The 23,340-nt window shown below is 37.5% G+C and overlaps 1 protein-coding gene across 6 annotated transcripts in view; it reads right to left on the bottom strand.

Annotated features, from left to right (window-relative positions):
- Positions 1-23,340, bottom strand: part of PPP2R3A (protein phosphatase 2 regulatory subunit B''alpha) — a 193,813-nt gene that overhangs the window by 115,320 nt on the left and 55,153 nt on the right. For 5 of the 6 annotated variants that reach the window (XM_015132061.3, XM_028843433.2, NM_001257608.1 and 2 more), the window contains 1 exon segment: positions 10,130-10,396. In XM_015132061.3, the coding sequence (XP_014987547.1) occupies positions 10,130-10,396 (267 nt within the window). 6 annotated transcript variants of the gene reach the window in all.

Here is a 23,340-nt window from a genome sequence, read left to right as displayed (position 1 = left end):
TGCAGGGCTTTGTATGGTTCAGAAAAGAGTCTTATTCTTCTTCCTCAACTTTCTGCTAGAAGTTAAAACTTCATGATGAATCCTTTGGCCCAGTCTCCGAAAAATGCATTTCTTACTATTTCTCTGTTTCTGTTTCTATGTTGCTTTCATTTCTCTGAGATTCATTCCCTATTCACTTCTTCTCTATCATTACTTAAAGCTGTGGAAAAACGTACAAACTACACACTGAGAATTTAACCAGATGTGAGCATTAAGTTCTTCAGGGCTGTTTGAGGTCTAAGATGAATGAGCTAAACTTCACCAACAGATGCAGATTTCATAAACACAGAGTTTTCTAGGCACTTAAAAACAGATCCCAGTCTTTATAGCTACACTTGAGTGCCACTAAGAGTAGGCGGCAAACTCAAGCTGGTCTTCCAAATAACTTTATGAACTACAAGAATCCATAAGAACATTCATTTATTGCTCTAACAAACTCTCTCCTCCTTACTCCTTAAAGGTTGCCTCTCTTCTCCTTTTCCTATGCCAACCTATCATAAGAATATGAACAGTAAGTGCTGGAGACACAGAGCTCACTGCCTGGTACCAAAAAAGACTTGCATACATAGTAAAGAACTGTTGAAAATAAGGATGACTTAGTGAGTACTAACAGACTGCAATAGCCAAGTAAAAGCTAAATTAAAAGACAATTAGGAGTAACAAAAAGTCTCTGAGGACTGAGGCGATCACGGTGGACCGGACGCAGGACTAGACTGCAGCTCCAACTTGGGACAGAGAGAGCAGTGTGTGGAAGATTGCATTGTGAATTTTTGCTCCAGAACTACTGCAGGAATAAATCAGGAAACCTGAGAGGACCCACAGACCCCCTGAAGGAAGCAGACTGCTCCTGTAGGACCCAAGAGACACTCCAAATACTGTGCTGGTATCCACGGCTGAGAGACCCACAGAGGCTTCACATCACAGGACGCTGTGCAGACAACCCCCAGTACCAGCCCAGAGCCTGGACTTGCTGGGTGGCTAGATCCAGAAGAGAGATAACAATCACTACATTTTGGCTCTCAGGAAGCCACATCCATAGGAAAAGAGGGAGAGTACTACATCAAGGGAACACCCCGTGGGACAAACGAATCTGACCAACAGCCTTCAGTCCTAGACCTTCCCTCTGACAGAGCCTACCCATATGAGAAGGAACCAGAAAACCAACTCTGGTTATATGACAAAACAAGGTTCTTTAATACCCCCAAAAATCACACTAGCTCACCAGCAATGGACCCAAACCAAGAAGAAATCCCTGATTTACCTGAAAAAGAATTTAGGAGGTTAGTTATTAAGCTTATCAGGGAGGCACCAGAGAAAGGCGAAGCCCAATGCAAGGAAATCCAAAAAACGATAAAAGTGAAGGGAGAAATATTCAAGGAAACAGCATAAATAAAAAACAATCAAAACTTCAGGAAACAATGGACACACTTACAGAAATGCAAAATGCTCTGGAAAGTCTCAGCAATGGAACTGAACAAGCAGAAGAAAGAAATTCAGAGCTCAAAGACAAAGTCTTCAAATTAACCCAATCCAACAAAGACAAAGAAAAAAAGAAAATACGAACAAAGCCTCCAAGGAGTCAAGGATTATGTTAAATGACCAAATCTAAGATTGACTGGTGTTCCTGAGGAAGAAGAGAAATCTAAGTTTGGAAAACATACTTGGGAGAATAATTGAGGAAAACTTCCCTGGCCTCGCTAGAGACCTAGACATCCAAATACAAGAAGCACAAAGAATACCTGGGAAATTAATCACAAAAAGATCACTGCCTAGGCACACTGTTATCAGGTAATCTAAAGTTAAGATAAAGGAAAGAATCTTCAGAGTGGTGACACAAAAGTACCAGGTAACCTATAAAGGAAAACCTACCAGGTTAATAGCAGATTTCTCAGCAGAACCCTACAAGCTAGAAGGAACTACGGCCCTATCTTCAGCCTCCTCAAACAAAACAATTATCAGTTATCAAAAAAAAAAAAAAAAAAAGCCAAGAATTTTGTATCCAGCGAAACTAAACTTCGTATATGAAGAAGAGTCTTTTTCAGAAAAAGAAATGCTAAGAGAATTTGCCACTACCAAGCCACCACTACAAGAACTGCTAAAAGGAGCTCTAAATCTTGAAACAAATCCTGGAAACACATCAACACAGAACCTCTTTAAAGCATAAATCCCAGAGGACCTATAAAACAAAAATGCAATTTAAAAAACAAAATAAAAAAACCAAGGTACACAGGAAACAAACAGCATGATGAATGGAATGGTACCTCATATCTCAATATTAACACTGAATATAAATGGTCTAAATGCTCCACTTAAAAGATAAAGAATTGTAGAATTGATAAGAATTCACCAACCAATTATCTGCTGCCTTCAAGAGACTCACCTAACACATAAGGACTTGCACAAACTTAAGGGTGGAAAAAGACATTTCAGGCAAATGGACACCAAAGGCGAGCAGGAGTAGCTATTCTTATAACAGATAAAACAAACTTTAAAGCAACAACAGTTAAAAAAGACAAACAGGAACATTATATAATGATAAAAGGCCTTTTCCAACAGGAAAATATCACAATCCTAAACATATATGCACTAACACTGGAGCTCCCAAGTTTATAAAACAATTACTAATAGACCTAACAAATGAGATAGAGAGTAACACAACAAGAGTGGGGGACTTCAATACTCCACTGACAGCACTAGACAGGTCATCAAGACAGAAAGTCAATAAAGAAACAATAGATTTAAACTATACCCTGGAACAAATGGACTTAATAGATATATACAGAACATTCCATCCAACAACTGCAGAATATGCATTCTATTCAACAGCACATGGAACTTTCTCCAAGATAGACCACAGAAGAGGCCACAAAATGAGCCTCAATACATTTAAGAAAACTGAAATTATATCAAGCACTCTCTCAGACCACAGTGGAATAAAACCTGAAATCAACTCCAAAAGGAAGCCTCAAAACCATGCAAATACATGGAAATTAAATAACTTGCTCCTGAATGATGATTGGGTCAAAAATGAAATCAAGATGGAAATTTAAAAAATTATTCAAATTGAATGACAACAGTGACACAACCTATCAAACCCTCTGGGACACAGCAAAGGCAATGCTAAGAGAAAAGTTCATAGCCCTAAATGCCTACATCAAAAAGTCTGGGCTGGGCGCAGTGGCTCATGCCCATCATCCCAGCACTTCGGGAGGCTGAGGTGGGCGGATCATGAGGTCAAGAGATCGAGACCATCCTGGCCAACATGATGAAACCCCGTCTCTATTAAAAAATACAAAAATTAGCTGGGTGTGGTTGTGCGCACCTGTAGTCCCAGCTACTCAGGAGGCTGACGCAGGAGAATCACTTGAATCCAGGAGGTGGCGGCTGCAGTGAGCCAAGATTGCGCCACTGCACTCCCACCTGGTGACAGAGAGAGATTCTGTCTCAAAAAAAAAAAAAAAAAAAAAAAAAAAGCCTGAAAGAGCACAAACAGACAATCTAAGGTCACACCTCAAGGAATTAGAGAAACAAGAACGGAAGAAACCAAATCCAAACCCAGCAGAAGAAAGGAAATGACCAGGATCGGAGCAGAACTAAATGAGATTGAAAAAAATAATAGAAAAGATAAATGAAACAAAAAGCTAGTTCTTTGAAAAGATAAATAAAATTGATAGACCATTAGCAAGATTAACCAAGAAGAGAGAAAATCCAAGTAATCTCAATAAGAAATAAAACAGGAGATATTACAACTGACACCATAGAAATACAAAAGATCATTCAAGGTTACTATGAACACCTTTATGCACATAAACTAGAAAACCTAGAAGACATGGATAAATTCCTGGAAAGATACAACCCTTCTAGCTTAAATCAGGAAGAATTAGATACCGTGAACAGACCAGTGACGAGCAGTGATACTGAAATGGTAACTTAAAAATTACCAACAAAAAGAAGTCCAGGACAGACGGATTCACAGCAGAATTCTACCACATATTCAAAGAAGAATTGGTACCAATCCTACTGACACTATTCCACAAGACAGAGAAACAGGGAACTCTCCCTAATTCATTCTATGAAGCCGGCATCACCCTAATATCAAAACCAGGAAAGGATATAACCAACCAACCAACCAACCAAACAAACAAAACCTACAGACCAATATCCCTGATGAACATAGATGCTAAAATCCTTAACTAAATACTAGCTAACTGAATCTAACAACATATCAAGAAGATAATCCACCATGATCAAGTGGGTTTCATAACAGGGATGCAGGGATAGCTTAACATATGCAAGTCGATAAATGTGATACACCACATAAACAGAATTAAAAACCAAAATCACATGATCATCTCAATAAATGGAGAAAAAGCATTTGACAAAATCCAGCATCCCTTTATGACGTCCTAGTCAGAGCAATCAAGAGAAAGAAATAAAGGGCACCCATATCAATAAAGAGGAAGTTGGCCGGGCGTGGTGGTTCACACCTGTAATCCCAGCACTTTGGGAGGCTGAGGCAGGTGGATCATGAGGTCAGGAGATCGAGACCATCCTGGCTAATACTGTGAAACCCTGTCTCTACCAAAAATACAAAAGATTAGCCGGCATGGTGGCAGGCGCCTGTAGTCCCAGCTACTTGGAAGGCGGAGGCAGGAGATGGCGTGAACCCGGGAGGCGGAGCTTGCAGTTTGCAGTGAGCCGAGATCGAGACACTGCACTCCAGCCTGGGCAAGACTCCGTCTCAAAAACAAAACAACAACAACAACAAAAAAAAAACAAAAATAAAGAGGAAGTCAATTTCTCGCTGTTTGCTGATGATATGATTATTTACCCAGAAGATCCTAAAAACTCCTCCAGAAAACTCCTGAAACTGATAAAATAATTCAGCAAAGTTTTCGAATACACAATTAATGTACACAAATCAGTAGCTCTTCTATACAACAACAGTGAGCAAGCTGAGTATCAAATCAAAAACTCGATCCCTTTTACAACAGCTGCAAAAAAACAAAAAACAAACAAACAAAAAAAACATACTTAGCAATACACCTAACCAAGGGGGTGAAAGACCTCTACAAGGAAATCTACAAACCACTGCTGAAAGAAATCACAGATGACACAAACAAATGGAAACACATACCATGCTCATGGATGGGTAGAATCAATATTGTGAAAATGACCATTCTGCCAAAAGCAATCTACAGACTCAATGCAATTCCCATCACAATTCCTATCAAAATACCACCAACATTCTTCACAGAATTAGAAAAAAACTATTCTAAAATTCATATGGAACCAAAAAAGAGCCTGCATGGCCAATGCAAGACTAGGAAAAAAGAATAAATCTGGAGGCATCACATTACCTGATTTCAAACTATACTATAAGGCCACAGTCATCAAAACAGCATGGTACTGTTATAAAAATAGGCACATAGACAGTGGAAAAGAATAGAGAACCCAGAGATAAAGCCAAATACAGCCAACTGATCTTTGACAAAGTAAACAAAAACACAAAGTAGGGAAAGCATACCCTTTTCAACAAATAGTGCTGGGATAATTGGCTAGTCACATGTAGGAAAATGAAACTGGATCCTCATCTGTCACCTTTTACAAAAATCAACTCAAGATGGATTAAGGACTTAAATCTAAGACCTGAAACTATAAAAATTCTAGAAGATAACACTGGGAAAACCCTTCTAGACATTGGCTTGGACAAAGATTTCATGACGAAGAACCCAAAAGCAAATGTAATAAAAACAAAGATAAATTGCTAGGACTTAAAGAGGTTTTGCACGGTGAAAGGAACAGTCAGCAAGTAAACAGACAACCCACAGAGTGGGAAAAAGTCTTCACGATCTATACATCTGACAAAGGACTAATATCCAGAATCTACAATGAACTCATATCAACAAGAAAAAAAAAATCCCATCAAAAAGTGGGCTAATGACATGAATAGACAATTCTCAAAAGAAGATATACAAATGGCCAACAAACATATAAAAAATGCTCAATGTCACTAATGATCAGGGAAACGCAAATCAAAACCACAATGCAATACCACCTTACTCCTGCAAAACAAAACAAAACAAAACAAAAAACCCAAAAACAAACAAACAAAAAAACCAGTAGATGTTGGCACGGCTGCAGTGAAGAGAGAACACTTCCACACTGCTGGTGGGAATGTAAACTAGTACAACCACAACGGAAAACAGTGTGGAGATTCTTTAAAGAACTAAAAGTAGAACTACCATTTGATCCTGCAATCCCACTACTGGGTATCTACTCAGAGGAAAAGAAGTCACTGTAAAAAAAGATATTTGTACATGCATGTTTATAGCAGCACAATTCGCAATTGCAAAAACGTGGAACCAACCCAATGCCCATCAATCAACAAATGGATATACAAACTGTGCTCTGTGTGTGTGTGTGTGTGTCTGTGTGTGTGTGTGTGTGTGTGTGTGTATACGATGGAATACTACTCAGCCATAAAAAGGAATGAATTAATGGCATTCACAGTGACCAGAATGAGATTGGAGACTATTTCATGTGGAGTAACTCAGGAATGGAAAACCAAACATCATATGTTCTCACTCAAAAGTGGGACTGAAGCTATGAGGATGCAAAGGCGTAAGAATGACACAATGGACCCTGGGGACTAAGGGGGAAAGGGTAGGAAGGGGTGAGGGATAAAACACTACAAATAGGGTGCATAGTATACTGCCTGGGTGATGGGTGCACCATAATCTCACAAATCATCACTAAATAACTTACTCATGTAACCAAACACCACCTGTTTCCCAACAAACCATGGAAATAACATTAGAAAAAAAGAGAATTAGCTAACTGGAAGACATGATTATATCAACTTTTAAACAAATGGTTTTAAGAATAAAGAGGCAAAAAAAAAAATACAAACTGACACACACATGATTATATTTTCAGGTAATTATATACGCATCCCCCTCAACTTCCCAGGTAATTATATACACATCCCCACCCCCAACTTTTTATTGAGACAGGGTCTCTGTCACCCAGGCTGGAGTGTGGTGGTGTGATCATGGCTCACTGCAGCCTCAACCTCCTGGGCTCAGTCTCCGATCCTCCTGCCTCAGTCTCCTGAGTAGCTAGGACCACAGGCACATGTCACTACACCCAGGTAATTTTTAAAAATTATTATCTGTAGAGATGGGGTCTCACTATGTTGCGCAGGCTGGTCTTGAACTCCCAGGCTCAAGCGATCCTCCTGCCTCAACCTCCCAAAGTCCTGGGATTATAGGCATGAGTTACTGTGCCTGCCCACGCATCCTCATTTTATAAAAATGCAACATTGGTTTTAACTTTTTAAAGGTATGTGCACTTTACTTTGCTACCTGAGCTGACAATTAAGATCTAAAAGCAATGAACAAAAAGGCTTGGTGCCTTTTTTAGTTTAGGGCTATAATTAAGTATAATTCAAACAAGTTAATCAGACATATATATGTATAATCGCTATTGCACCACATGATTATTAGGTATAAGAAGCAAATTGTTATGTAAACGACTGTTACTATGGCTAAATAAATTAGTTTTCTATCTTTTTAAACTTCTCCATGTTATCTGTCAGTTTCAACACTGCTGTTTTTTCTGATGCCACATACAGACTGATTCTCACTGCACATAAATGGCAAAGTCGTTCCTCTGGCTCCCCATCTTCCAGAGACCTCTACCCTGCCTTGACTATATTCTTTTCGACACCTCCCTTGAGCACTGTGGAGTCTTTAGGCTTTCTGCTCTCCTCTCACTGAATCTGTGGAGTGCTAGTGGGGCCCTGAGCCACAGAGCAAGGCAGGGCTACCATCGCACAGGAATGGGAGGCCAGACCATAAAGGATGTGGAGACAGAGCAGTACAAAGACACAGGAGAATGGGCTTCTCAGTCAGCAGTTGGGAATAGTCAGAGGAAGAATGGCTCTCCAGACATGGTGACCTAAGCACTGTACCAGGGAATTACTATGCTCTAATCTGGGGAGTTTCTCTTTGTCTGCTTACCTGAAGCAATCCATGAAACCTTCTGTCTCTTTCACACAAATTGCTCTCATGTTAGAAACACCCTGTTGGTGTCCCAGCACTTTGGGAGGCCGAGGTGGGTGGATCACCTGAGGTCGGGAGTTCGAGACCAGCCTGACCAACATGGAGAAACCCCATCTCTACTAAAAATACAAAATTAGCCAGGTGTGGTGGTGCATGCCTACGGAATTCCAGCTACTCGGGAGGCTGAGGCAGGAGAATCACTTGAACCTGGGAGGCAGAGGTTGTGGTGTGCCAAGATAGTGCCATTGCACTCCAGCCTGGGCAACAAGAATGAAACTCTGTCTCAAAAAAAAAAAAAAAAAAAAAAAAAAAAAAAAAAAAAAAAGAAACATCCTGTTGGCGTTTATGTAGTTACCATATTACCTCCAAATGCAAATTTCATTCACCCTTGCTAAATTTTATCTTTTGGACTTACAGCCATAGTTCCAGTCCATTCAGAAATTTTATCATCAGGGTTCTGTCATCTAACGTAGTAGCCACCTCTAAAAGAATTGGGTAAGAAAATCCTGAATGCCCTTAAAGAACTTGTAATATATTTGTGTGGCTATTAACTGGAAGTTAGTTACTGTTACCACATGTCCAGGGAGATGACATAGGTAGAAACAGCACCACGCTAGAAGTTAAGACAACTTGCCTCCCGGCATGAACTAGCTCTGTGACTTCAGATAAGTATTTGTAGAACTGCAGTTCCCTCACAAGTAAAATGGAATGGAAACAGATAAGCTCTTATTTCTGGAATGAGTTTGTTTTTCATTAAAAGCATCTAGGGGATCAACAAGCAATTTTTAAGAAGGAGGGATGAAGAAAGAGAAGAAAGAATTCCTTTTCATTTCCTTTAAAATCACTCTAGTTACATGTCATTTAACAGCAACGACAAATGCTTTGTGAGGTCAGAGGTAGGGCAGGGCATGATAAGTGAGGGTTCAGGGACTTCTCCAATAATACACAATGGAAGATAGGTCTTCAACAAAGTGGATGCTGAGGAGGTTGGCAAGAGGGGAAGCCCACTCTGGAGGGAGAACTCTGAGAGCTCAAATGCAGAGGTGTGCCTATGAGAGGGCAAGAGGGTCACGATTATACAGGAAAGTTTTAGGCAGGTTTGGAAAAAAAAACTCTGGGGCCAGGCTGTGGAAGCCATGGAATGCCAGGAAGAGAAGTTTGAGGTTTATCCTGAAGAATGGTAGTTTTCCAACTTTTTAACATTACTCCTGAAAGCAGGGGAACCCTTCTCAGTGGAAGTGTGCATGGGCTCCTAGGTTTTCCCACTTGGTCTCCTACTTGCCTCCATGCAGCCCTTAGCCTACTAAACCCCTCTGCCTCTTGAAGCACAGCCTAAAACTACTGCTAAAGCCTGAAGTGTGACCTGACTCTTCAATATGCATGCATAATAAAGCCCAAACAAAACACAGCACTGCTATAGAGGGTGGGAATTCCTGAATATTGCTAAATTGGGAAATGGCATAATCAAATATAATCTGATGGTTATGCTAAGTATTAACTGTTCTGGCTAGAGGCATAGAATCAAGTCAGAGGAGTCCTGACATTAGAGGGATAAGATTTTAACTCAGAAGCAGTTGGATATACTTGAAAGTTCCAAAGACTTGCTTCCTATTGTCAAATCCATTTATTTCTGGGTAAAATGACTGTATTGAGATGGTCTACTGCTTCCTTGTCTGGCATTAGGGCAGTTATGATCAATGGGTGGGACTAAAAATCAGATTCCTATTCAGCACAAGGAAAAATTTTCTAACAACCAAGTATTTAACAATGGACCAGGCTGTCTGGCAAGGTAGAGCTTTTAGTGTCTGAAAGCATTCAAGCAGAGAATGAATTTATTAATTGGTGGTGTCTTGGAAGGGATTCTTATATTAAATAGGAGGTTGAAATGGAAGACCACTATGGAAGAAAAAAAAAAAAAACAAAACTCCATGCATGCTTCAAAACAGGGCAAAGAGGCAGTGAAAAGTGAGGGATCAGGGTTTCTAGAGAAGGGGAGATTATAAATCATTTAGTAGTTACATTACCTTTGCAATTTTCCCCATTTCATAAATGTCTGCTTTCTGATCTTCAATATCCATGAAAGCAGTTTCAATTCTGCTTAGAGTCTGTTCATGATTACTGCAGGTATCTGGGAGTCCTTCAGGGAAGTAGAATCGTGGAATGTTTATGGACAATGGTGCATTCACAACATTATTCACATGGGGAACCGGGGACAGAGGTTGGGGACTACTTGGAGAGGTGGCTGGAGGTGGGAGTGGTGTTCCAGGTTTCTTTTCTGGTTTATTTTGAATCTAAAAGAAAAATAAGATTATGAGACACAAAAAATTTAAACAGCATTCATTTACTGAAAATCCTCACGAGCAATGTAAGAAACCACAATCAGAGACAGGAGAGATTAAGGGCTTCATGTACTCTAAAGGGTGGTAAGCATGTTTCTAGGGGATGCTTACCTGCACTAAATTAATTAATTAATTAATATCTGCCAGGACTCAAGTTTACATAGATTTATGTTTAAAAAAATACATAAGTTTCTCCATCAGCTATTTGGCAGACATTTCAAAAGAATCAAAGAGCAATGTTAGCTGATATATTAAGAATCTCGAGGTGTATTCTCACTCTGTTGGAACTGGATTAATACACTCATTGTGAAGACAGTTCTTGGTCTTTCTGTGACTTTTACCTTTCCTTGAACAGGCAAAAACAAGTTCATTTTAAATATATATATCCAAAAAGTATTTGGGGAAGGGGCTCCTTTTACCTTCTCTAGTTTGACTTTGCTAAGGCAGAATCACTGCCAGCCCCAGATGCTGAGAAAATCTCTGTTAAGAAAATTAAAGCATTTTAATTCTGAAATGTCCCCTACCTGGTTGATTTATTTGCCACTAGGGCCATGCCATTTTCTGCAAGATACACATTTATCTTATTTGTGGTTTGCTCCAATAGGCAAAAACCATGGTCATTGATTTCATCACAACCAAACTCCCTTTACAGTTTAATAACTCATTTAGTTTATATTCTTCTTCTTTTAAAAAAATGATTTGAGGTGGCATACTATAAAGAGACATTAGAAAAGTCAGTAAAGAGTGGCGGGGAGGCAATGAGGAAACTGAGATTGCCCATGATTTAGGAAAAAGGGAGGGGAGGTACACCATTATTCAGGTAGAAATTTATCTTACCAATAAAGACTCAATTTACTTCTGAGATTCTTATCAGAAAAAGCAAAAAAGATTCCATTAGAATTTTCATAGTTCTAATTTCTACTCTTAATTAATGGCCAGACTATCAAGGCTCATGAACATGGTACTGTATTAGATGTTACATAAAGTATGAAAGATGAATATAACTGTTGACTAGCTAAATATATTTTATAGGTATTATGAACACAAAGTATTCAAATGTTCTTCCTTAAATTACTCTAATGCCATCTCTAAAGTTTGAACAATGATATATCTGTAAGAAGTAGATCTATCATATTTCTTCTTAACATATAGGTTTATCATATAATTTTCAACTTCAGGATAAAAATCTTAGCTACCCTTAAAAATGTGAGTTTTATAAAGAGATAAGATTTATTCATATAAATACATGAAAATGGTTAAATCTCCTATTTTTGTCATAATAGCCCAATTTCCCTATATTAATATCTGACATTAATACACAGAATGGAGTCTGCTCATATATTTAAGACTATTAGGGATATGAAGGCCAGTTGTCACACCATGTCTTTGATACAGTTACCAGGATGTTACCCGTATAAAGCAATAGTCAAGGAAGAAACAGAACAAAGGGAAGTGATGCCAATGAAACATGAAAAACTTAAAACACTGATGGCTTACTGGTCTGTGACCTCAAAATGGTTACTTAACCTTTTGGAATTTCAATAATAAAACAGAAATTACAATGTCTACTTCTTAGAAGGTTGTTGTGAGGATTAAAGGAAATTGTAAGATGTAATATAGGTAAAAGGTTCAGAACAGTGCTGGGCAGAGATCTATCAATCATGTAAGAAAATGAATGACAATACCAAAGGATGAGATTCTCAAAAAAATTAGATGAAGCATAATTGGGCATAATCCTTCAGATTCAATAATAAATAAAATAATCATTTACATATGTAAAGCAATTTGAAGTTTATAAACCAGTTTTGAGTTAACAAATTGACAATCCATTTTAAGTCAACATTTCTCTCTGCCTCAATGCTAAATCTGTAAATATTACATAGTCCCAGAAGTCAATACGTTATTATTATTGTTCAGAGTGTTCTTAAAATTCTAAAGTAAGGCACAGAATTCTTCAGGGGCTTTAGCTAGACCATTTATATTAGTGTCATTCCTTTCCATTATTCTATGCTGAAAGAGATTTGTGAGGTACAGGTGTACAATCACCAATGTTTTCTGTGGTGTGACATCTAGGGCAGTTATGCCCATAGAATTAAGACCACTGGTGCCAGTAGGGATGAAACCTGAGCATCTCATGAATACACACTAGTGGGAAAGGTTTAGAGCAAGGTCTTCAATGTTAACTCTCTGCTTTTGCTTTGACAGAAATAAGTGATACTCAGAACACTGGCTGCCAAAGATTTTATTTGAATGGGAAAATATCTCATTATAAAATATTCTGTTCTGCTTTTCTTAGTGTACTTAACACAGAGCAATTCACTGATAGGCAACTATTTATTAATTCACTGGTCAATTCCGTATTTAATAAAACTGATGTTAATATTTAAAAGGAAAATAACACTAAAATAATGCATTTATTTTGAGCTTTTGGGTACTCAATTTACTTTTCATTGAGTTCTACAGGAGCCATATAATTTAAACCTTAAAGTAGCTGAATAAAACTGGTTGTTTACAAACAGTATGGAAGAAAACCTAGTAATAAAAATTCTGCCAAATTTACTGGCAAGTTTAGCATCTGCTCACTTTGGATACAGTGGTTTCAGTCCAGTCTAGGAGCAGCATTAGAATATAATTAGCTGGGTAAAGTATTTCAATTCTCCATTTCAGTCTTTCGCTATAAACACAGTATCACTTAGATATTCATTCAGAATAGTTTCCTTGTGCTATTATGTCACTGTAGCATTTCCAATATTTGATCATTTTTGACCTACAAAAAAAACAATTTCATATTTACCCAAATAATTTGAGATTATTCTGGGTCAGAATAACCATAAAACTATGGTTTCTTGCCAGATTTTGGATGGCCATCATTTGTACAGTCCTTGATTTATATTGTAGTCCATGTTAGGCACTTGTTTGGTGAAACACTGCCATAGATTTTAAGCAAGCAAGTAGGGACTCTGCAAATACTCATCATAGGCAGAAACGACTCAATTGCACAGCCTGCTTAGGGAAGACATTTTTTCACAATCTAGAAGTAACCACCATTCTTTGCTATCTACATACATTACGACACACACATACACAATTGTCTATATAGACAAATATGTCTTGTTTTTAAAAAAGATTACCAGGATTAACATACTTTTTAAACAAACATTTGTTACAGATGTGTATGCACACTAATATATAATCTACTGATTCAAAGTGCAAACAAGGCTTTTAATACAGAAATTCTAATTTCTCAAGGATATTTCTATTAAAAATTCCAGTAATTTTCTAGCTAAATTGTAAAACATTCATTAAGTTGTATTTGTTGTCTCTAAAACTGGATTCCTTCTCCACAAGAGAAAAATGTGAGTACTGTACTCCAGGTCCAAAAGGTCTATTTTTAAACCTGTTGGAATCCCTCTGCAAATAGCTTTCTGCAAATAGCTGAATAGAGGACACACATTAATTCCTTGATCTAATATCAAGATACAAGGGAGCTGTAAAATTATTTGTGAGTTAGTTCACTGGATGGTTTTATTAGTAATAAAAATATTAAAAAAAAAAAAAAAAAACACCCAAATTTCAAACCTGTGTCTGCTGAAATGACTTCAGCCGCTTCTTAAACCGTGAAGGGAGAACAAAATCACAGCCCCTTGCCAGGAAAGCTAGCTCTCCCCTTAAATCCGGGTCCCTTCGTAGAGATGTTTCCTTGATCATCATCTTTGAAAAGTGAATGTTTACTTCGCAACTGTCCAGCACACTTCTGAAGATAATCAGATTTAGCAAGTTGTCAATCTTGTCAGGTAGGAAGATTTTTTTCTTCTTATCTCCCAAAGAAATGAAATTCAAGCATTGTGCTCTCCCAGCCTCCACGGACCACAATCTATGCTTGTCCTGACATGCAGCTGGTTCCCAAATACAGTCTGTGGCTCCCAATACCTGTTCATAATTTTCAAGTTATAAACACAGCCTGCAACGGGCCTGTTGCTCCTTGTTGGAAGCTTTATGTCAAATTGACCTGCACATGTTGAGAATATGGAGCCTTCTGGGAAAGGAAGCACCCACTACTCTGTGTACCAAAGTTAGAAACATTACAGCTGGACCTAAAAATAGTACCTTCTCAGATAATGCTAACTTCTTAAACTCAGAGTATGTGAGGTGTCAATCCACATAAAGCAGTTTCTTTTCAAACTAGAAGAAAAAGTGCGTGTAGAACATTTTCAGCTTTTTCTCTTTAATATTTTATTAAAAAAAGAACAGGATGCTGAACTTTGAATTTGAAACTATTATTTTAAGAATAGTTTTTTATTTTTTATTCGAAGCAAAGTAAATATCCAAAACTCTCCAGATCTCTCCCAGTCAAAATAAGAGGAAAAACAGAAACTTTCATTCTCAAATGGGAATTTACAAAAAGATCTGTTGATCTCAGGTTTAACATTTTTTAAAGCAAAAGACTATCTTAGTTATCAAACATTTTCTTGAACTGATTATGAACATACTGAAAATTTGTTCTCAGAAGTATTGGTTAAGAAAGTAGAACAACTGAATGCCATAGAAAATAAGTTTTAGATACATATAAGCAAGTCAAATGTGGCTAAAACAAAAAGGACAGAAAAGATGATCAAACAGCAATGACATAGTACATACTGAATTTGTAAGATTTCTCCCTTTGAGAAGCTTTAAAGAAATCAGTTAAGATTTTTAAAATACCTATTATTTCATCATATATTAAATATCTGCCTCATATAGTTATTTGTAAGTGAATCATAAAGTAAAGTCATCCTTTGGTAACTGTGGGGGATTGGTTCCAGGACCCCCCACGGACCAAAATCCACGGCTGCTCAAGTCTCTTATATAAAATGTGTAATATTTGTATACAACCTACTCACATTCTCCCATATACTTTAAAGCATCTCTAGATTACTTGTAATACCTAATACAAGTCTTATGTAAATAGCTGTTATACTCCATTGTTTAGGAAATAATGACAAGAAAAAAGAAGTCTATACATACCCAATACAAATGCAACCATATTTTTTCCCCAAATCTTTTCCAACTAGATGCAGAACCCATTGATACAGAGGGCTGTTTTCTCTCACATTTAATATTTAGATTTCAATATTTATTTTCAATCAACCACATCAACCAGCATTTATTTTCTATATCCAGAAAATATACACCAAATATTATTAAAACAAACAAACAAAAAAACAGCTTACAACCCTCTTTTACTGAACCTTTGTCTAATTTAGTGGAAATTAAATTATTTGGTTTTCCACTGTTTCCTACAAATTTAAGTCTGCTTTTTCCCACTGATTTCTTTTCAAGACATTGACAACTCTTTATAATGTATACATTAGGCTTATATGTCTAAAGCTGTGTTTTAAAGAATTTCTTTTAAGTGGCAGAGTCTTCTGTTCACATCAAATTTTATCTGAAAGCTTTTGATATGTACTATGATTGAAAGAGGATTACAACTGAAAACCACTGGTCTTATGCTTCATCCTGGGCCTTTCTTTATATTCTCAATTTTCTCTCTCACTGGGCTTCCATGTTAATTCTTTGAGGCGGGTGGCTTTCCCAAATTTTTCCCTTACACTCCTGACTAGAATACTCTTTTTCTCCCTCATTATTTATCTCCTAAATAAAATGTCAAAAAGGTATGTAGGAATGCAACTAGGCCTTTAGACTTACAATTTAATGCTTATTCTATTAAACCACACTTTAAATTATATTTCCCCTCCTTCCCAAAACCAACCTGTGGCTTTAGGTGAGCAGGTTCATTCCTTTCCTGAGAATGCTCCCTCTTTCCTCAAATTATACATTCTAATCATCTTTCAAGATCCAACTCAAAATTTAACTATTTCATGAAGGCTTCCTGATTATTTAAGTCCCCTTACTGCAATTCTTAACTTTATATATACAGCACTTAGTGAAATACTATATAACCTCTCTCAAATGACCTCCACTTAACATATTATCTTATTCAACCAATGCTCTCCATTTCTCCTGTGAAACAGAGCAACTAATGCCCATCACACATGGATTTGTGGCTAATAGCTTCTCTTACACTCTCATATTTCTTACCTTACTAGTTGGGTTGTGTGCTAAGAGTCAGCTGCATTTGTCCTCAGTCTGTTTATGCTGGTTGTACTTTTCACAGTAACTACTCAATTCAATTACATGAACTGACAAAATGTAAGTGTGGAAAAGAAAAGTTGTTCTAAAATGTAAAAAAACCCTAAGTTTTAGTAAAAGTAAACTACTAAAAAGATTTTGTTGTTAAAATTAGGTAAGGGTGGGATGAAAGAGAAAACTCACTAAAGTTTAGAAGGTGTCTACATTCAAACTGCTTTACTATTACGTTCTCTCTCTAAAGAAACTAAAACCACAAATCAGACAACAAACATATTATGAGTGTGATTTATCAAAGAAATATGTCACAGAACTCTAATTATGTATGAGACTCATTCTCAGAGAAAAGGCTTTGACCCTGTATCAAAAGACATCAGAATAAATTAATGCCTGAGTTCAAATGTTTCTATACACATTTTATAGTACACACACATATAGTTTATGATTCCCTACTAGCAAACTCAATCATGTTCAGGTAAAAAGGCTTCTACTGTAATATTTTATAACTTGATCATTATTTTCCAGTAGTGTCTAAACTCTTGAGGACAAGAGTTTAGATTTTAATTTTATAGTCATTCAATTACTCAACAAATATTTTTATATATAATCACATATATGCCAGACACTTTGCAGGATATGAAGCTAGAGAGATGATAAAGATGTGGCCTCTTCTTTTTCTTACTGCACTTTCTACTACAATGTTGGTTTGGAGCAAAGGACAAGAAATACTTTCATTTAATTGACTTCCTATAAATCTGCTAAGTTTCAAAGTCAGAACAGTGGTTAAAAGCCTGCCCTGTTATTACACTCTTAAGCAAGAAAATATTTCTTCATGTCTTTTGATGAAGAAATAATCTGTAAGTTTTGATATATCAAAATGTTTTCCAAAAAATTCAGAGAAGCAAAAAGACCAGGACTACTAAAGGGCTTAGAAAAGAACTGGTCTGTGGCAATGAGTTACTGACAGAGGAAGACTAGCATGAAGTTGGTTTATTTGCTTTTTACTTATTTACTTGTGTTTGAATGGAAGTATTAATATATGTGCTTGGTTTTTGAAAGGATCTGAGAACACGAATTAGTTTCAAGGAGTTCATGACAACTGGAATATAGCACCAAAGAACATGGTTTTTAGAGAGACCTTTTCTAGGAAAAGATCAAATATAGGGGAATTTCACTACAGAGAAATAAATGATCTGTGATCTACTCTCTTCTCTCTCTGCTTTGATCTCAAGGGAATGTACAATCCATGGTGCCGGGAATTGTAAGAGAAAAGCTGTTTTGGGGTGAGAGGTTTCTCCTGCAGGAACTAACCAGAATTGAGGAAAAATAGAGACTCATAAACACTTAGGTTATAAATTGTTTGAGCACATGGAAAATTAGGAGCTGTGTGCAGTTATAATGGAAAGAGCCATTGTAAAAGTTTTCCGAATGTCTTTCTGGAATAAACTAAAAAATCTTTTCTCCTGCTCCCTGCAGCATATAATTAAGTCCGTCCTAACAAGCTAGCTGATTACCACCAGTAGGCACTTCCTGCACAGCTGCCTGCATCTCTTCTTGGCCTGCAGATCACTCATGAACTTTGCCTGTCTGAAGACACAGGCAAGTCCTATCTGGACCATGTGCTCAATCTGAGTCTTCAGGATGACAACAATAAGAGAGCTTCAGCAGGCAAGAGACTGGTGCTCTCTGCTGTGGGGGTGACTGGAACACATCAGTTGTTAATTCAAGATCCAGCTGTCTTGGTCTGGGGTTCCTTTCCTGCCTTACCATTCCATGTATCTTTCTCCAGAACAAGCATGCTTGGGCAAGGGAGACAGCCTTTCTCAAAAAGAACCAGGTAGGGTAGGCTGCTAGGCATGAGTTTTACAGGTTCCCTCTGGCAGAGTTATATGGAAGAGAAGCTGGCCTCTCCACTATGACGCTAAAAACGAAATTTTATTTTTTCTTTTTTAGGATAACCTCTAACATCCTAAGCGAGAAAAGATGCTCCCTTACCCTATATTAAAAGGACCTACAACACTGAGGAATAAGTTTAAAATGAGCCTGTACCCCGAAGGAAGGTGAGATTGGGTAGGAGACAGAGGAGAACAAAACTGTGAGACACGACACATTCTATATTTATAGAATTCATTCTGTTAGGCTTAGTTTGAAATTTAGGACAGATTTCTTAGAACTTTCTGAATCCCCTTACTATTCCTTGCCCTTCGCCCTTTGAAAACGAAGACAATAGTGATTTATAATATTAATTCTTTCTTTCTGGGGAAATCAGCTACATGGGATGTTTTAGGAAAAAATGGGTTGAATACACAGGATAAAGAAAATAATTTTGAACATTAGTCTGAAGAAGTCTCTTATTCTGATTTGTGTATAACTGTTAAAAAACAGTATTATATATGCAATGTGTTGTACCAAAGTAAGTCTAGCCCTTTATTTTATTTTTTTGAGATACGGTCTTCCTCTGTTGTCCAGGCTGGAGTGCAGTGGCATGATCTTGGCTCACCACAACCTCCGCCTCCCTGGCTCAAACTATTCTCCCACATCAGCCTCCTGAGTAGCTGGGACTACAGGCGCATGGCACTGTGCCCAGCTAATTTTTGAATTTTTAGTAGAGACAGGGTTTCGCCATGTTGCCCAGGCTGGTCCTGAACTCCTGGGCTCAAGCAATCTGCCCGCCTCAGCCTCTCAAAGTGCTGGGATTACAGGTGTGAGCCACTGTGCCTAGCCTAGCCCTTTATTTTATAATATAAACATGTAAAATCATTCAACAGCCTCAGTTGAATGTAGTTATGGAGACTGAGATGATAGCATCAGCTAAGGCCTTAGAGTAGGAAGGGCAGTTGGGATAATGCAGGCAGCAAAACTATAAAAATCTAAGTGACAGAAACACATAGCACAGTGAGGCTGGGAAATCAGCTAAGTGAGGACCTGTATTGAGGTGAGTGTTAGAAGCAGGTCCAGAAAGACAGCACAGCCACTCTGAAGTGACACCAAAGACAGAGAGTCACTCTGAAGTGACATCAAGGGATTTTGCTCAGAAGATGCTACAAAAAAAAAAAAAAAGTTACATATCGAAGTGGAGGTCCCGGTACATCATGAGGGTGCTTCTGATTAACAAAAGCCAGCCAGCTGTTTGGAAAAATCTAAATATGTTAACACCCTGTCTTTGTTGACACAAAAACTTATATACATATGTTCATAGTTGCATCATTCATAATAGCCAAAAAGTAGAAACAACCCAAATGTCCAGAAAATGAATTTTATCTCAATTTTTAAAAAGCCTTCTCATGTTGTAGTTCTAACAGGCTGAGTAGCGTAAAAAGGTAATAACAGAGTGAATAATCAAGGAAAACTTCCCTGGCGTTGCTAGAGATCTAGATATCCAAATAACCTGGAAAATTCACTGCAAAAAGATCATCACCTAGGCACACAGTCATCAGGTTATCTAAAGTCAAAATGAAGGAAAAAATCTAAAGAGCTGTGAAGTAAAAGCATCAGATAACTTTAAGAGGAAAATCTCTCAGATTAACAGCAGATTTCTCAGCAGAAACCCTACAAGCTAGAAGGGATTGGGGTCATATCTTTAGCCTCCTTAAACAAACAATTATCAACCAAGAATTTTGTATCCAGCTAAACTAGGCTTCATAAATGAAGGAAAGATAGTCTTTTTCAGACAAACCAGTGCTGAGATAATTCACCACTACCAAGCCAGCATTACAAGAACTGCTAAAAGGAGTTCTAAATCTTGAAATAAAACCTCAAAATACACCAAAATAGAACCTCCTTAAAGCATACATTTCACAGGGCACATAAAATAATAACACAACAAAAAACCCCCAAGGTATTCAGGCAACAACTAATATGATGAATAGAATAGTACCTCATATGGCAATAGTAAATGGCCTAAATGCTCCACTTAAAAGATGCAGAATGGATAAGAATTTACCAACCAAGTATCTGCTGTCTTTAAGAGACTCACCTTATGTATAAGGACTCACATAAACTTAAGGTAAAGGGGTGGAAAAAGATATTCCATGCAAACGGACACTAAAAGTGAGCAGGAGTAGCTATTCTTATATCACATAAAACACACTTTAAAGCAACAACAGTCAAAAAAGACAAAGAGGGACATTATATAATGATAAAAGGACTAGTGGAAAATATCACAATCCTAAATATATATGCACCTAACACTGGAACTCCCAAATTTATAAAACAATTACTACTAGACCTAAGAAAGGAGACAGACAGCAACACAATAATAGTGGGGACTTTAATACTCCACTGAATGCACTAGACAGGTCATCACATCAGGAGGTCAACAAAGAAACAATGGACTTAAACTATACCCTAGAACAAATGGACTTAACGGATATTTATAGAGCATTCTACCCAACAACTGCAGAATATACATTCCATTCATCAGCACATGGAACATTCTCCAAGATAGACCATATGATAGGCCACAAAACAAGTCTCAGTAAACTTAAGAAAACTGAAATTATATCAAGTACTTTCTCAGACCAAAGTGGAATAAAATTGGAAATCGACTCCAAAAGGAACCCTCAAAACCATGCAAATACATGGAAATTAAATAATCAGTTTCTGAATGATTGTTGCGTCAACAATGAAATCAAGATGGAAATTAAAAAATTCTTTGAACTGGACAATAATAGTGACATAACCTATCAAAACTTCTGGGATACAGCAAAAGTGGTGCTAAGAGGAAAGTTCACAGCATTAAATGCCTGCGTCAAAAAGTCTGAAAGACGACAAATAGACAATCTAAGGTCATACCGCAAGGAACTAGAGAAACAAGAACAAACCAAACCCAAACCTAGCGAAAGAAAAGAAATAACAAAGATCAAAGCAGAACTAAATGAAATTCAAACAACAACAAAAAATATAAAAGACAAATGAAACAAAAAGCTGGTTCTTTGAAAAGATAAACAAAATTGACAGACCATTAGAGAGATTAAACGAGAAAAGGAGAGACGATCCAAATAAACTCAATTAGAAATGAAACAGGAAATATTACAACCGATACCACAAAAATACAAAAGATCATTCAAGGCTACTATGAACACCTTCATGCACACAAACTGGAAAACCCGGAAGAGATGGATAAATTCCTGGAAATAGGCCGGGCGCGGTGGCTCAAGCCTGTAATCCCAGCACTTTGGGAGGCCGAGATGGGCGGATCACGAGGTCAGGAGATCGAGACCATCCTGGCTAACACGGTGAAACCCCGTCTCTACTAAAAAAATACAAAAAACTAGCCGGGCGAGGTGGCGGGCGCCTGTAGTCCCAGCTACTCGGGAGGCTGAGGCAGGAGAATGGCGCAAACCCGGGAGGCGGAGCTTGCAGTGAGCTGAGATCCGGCCACTGCACTCCAGCCTGGGCGACAGAGCGAGACTCCATCTCAAAAAAAAAAAAAAAAAAAAAAAAAAAAAAAAAAAAAAATCCTGGAAATATACAACCCTCCTAGATTAAACTAGGAAGAAACAGAAACTCAACAGACCAATAACAAGCAAAGAGAGTGGTAATTTAAAAAATTGCCAACAAAAAAAAGTCCAGGACCAGATGGATTCACAGTTGAATTCTATCAGACATTCAAAGAATTAGTACCAATACTATTGAAACTATTCCAAAAAACAGAGAAAGAGGGAATCCTCCCTAAATCATTCTATGAAGCCAATATCACCCTAGTATCAAAACCAGGAAAGGACATAAAAAAACTACAGACCAACATCTCTGGTGAACACAGATGCAAAAATCTTCAAGAAAATACTAGCTAACTGAATCCAACAGCCTATTAAAAAGATAATCCACCATGATCAAGTGGGTTTCATACCAGGGATGCAGGGATGACTTAATATACACAACTCAATAAATGTGATACACCACATAAAGAGAATTAAAAACAAAAATCACATGATCATTTCAAATAGATGTGGAAAATGCATTTGACAAAATCCAGCATCCCCTTATGATTAAAACCTCAGCAAAACTGGCATAGAAGGGACATACCTTAAGGTAATAAAAGCTATCTACAACAAACCCACAGCCAACATTATACTGAACAGGGAAAAGCTGAAAGGACTGCCCCTGAGAAGTGGAACAAGACAAGGATGCTCACTTTTACCACTTCTATTCAACGTAGTACTAGAAGTCCTAGTCAGAGCAATCAGGTAAGAGAAAGAAATAAAGGGAGGAAGTCAAACTGTCGCTGTTTGCTGATGATATGATCATACACCTGGAAAACCCTAAAGACTGATTCAAAAGGTCCTAGATCTGATAAATGAATTCAGTCAAGTTTCAGGATATAAAATCAAAGTACACAAATCAGTAGCACTCCTATACACCAACCGAGTCCAAGCTGAGAATCAAATCAAGAACTCAATCCCTTTCACAATAGCTGCAAAAAAATAAAATAAATAAAATACATAGGAATATACCTAACCAAGGAAGTGAAAGACCTCTGCAAGGAAAACCACAAAACACTGCTGAAGAAATCACAGATGACATAAACAAATGAAAACATATCCCATGCTCACAGATGGATAGGATCAATATTGTGAAAATGACCATTCTGCCAAAAGCAATCTACATATTCAATGCAATCCCCATCAAAATACCATCATCACTCTTCACAAAATTAGAAAAAACAATCCTGAAATTTATATGGAACCAAAAAAGAGCCCACATAGCCAAAGTAAGACTAAGCAAAAGAACAAATCTGGAGGCACCACATTACCTGACTTCACACTACA

This window comes from Macaca mulatta, chromosome 2, assembly GCF_049350105.2.
Source record: "Macaca mulatta isolate MMU2019108-1 chromosome 2, T2T-MMU8v2.0, whole genome shotgun sequence".
NCBI classification, from domain to species: Eukaryota; Metazoa; Chordata; class Mammalia; order Primates; family Cercopithecidae; genus Macaca; species Macaca mulatta.
Note: the sequence above shows the minus strand (reverse complement) of the source record. Positions and strands in the feature narration are given on the sequence as shown.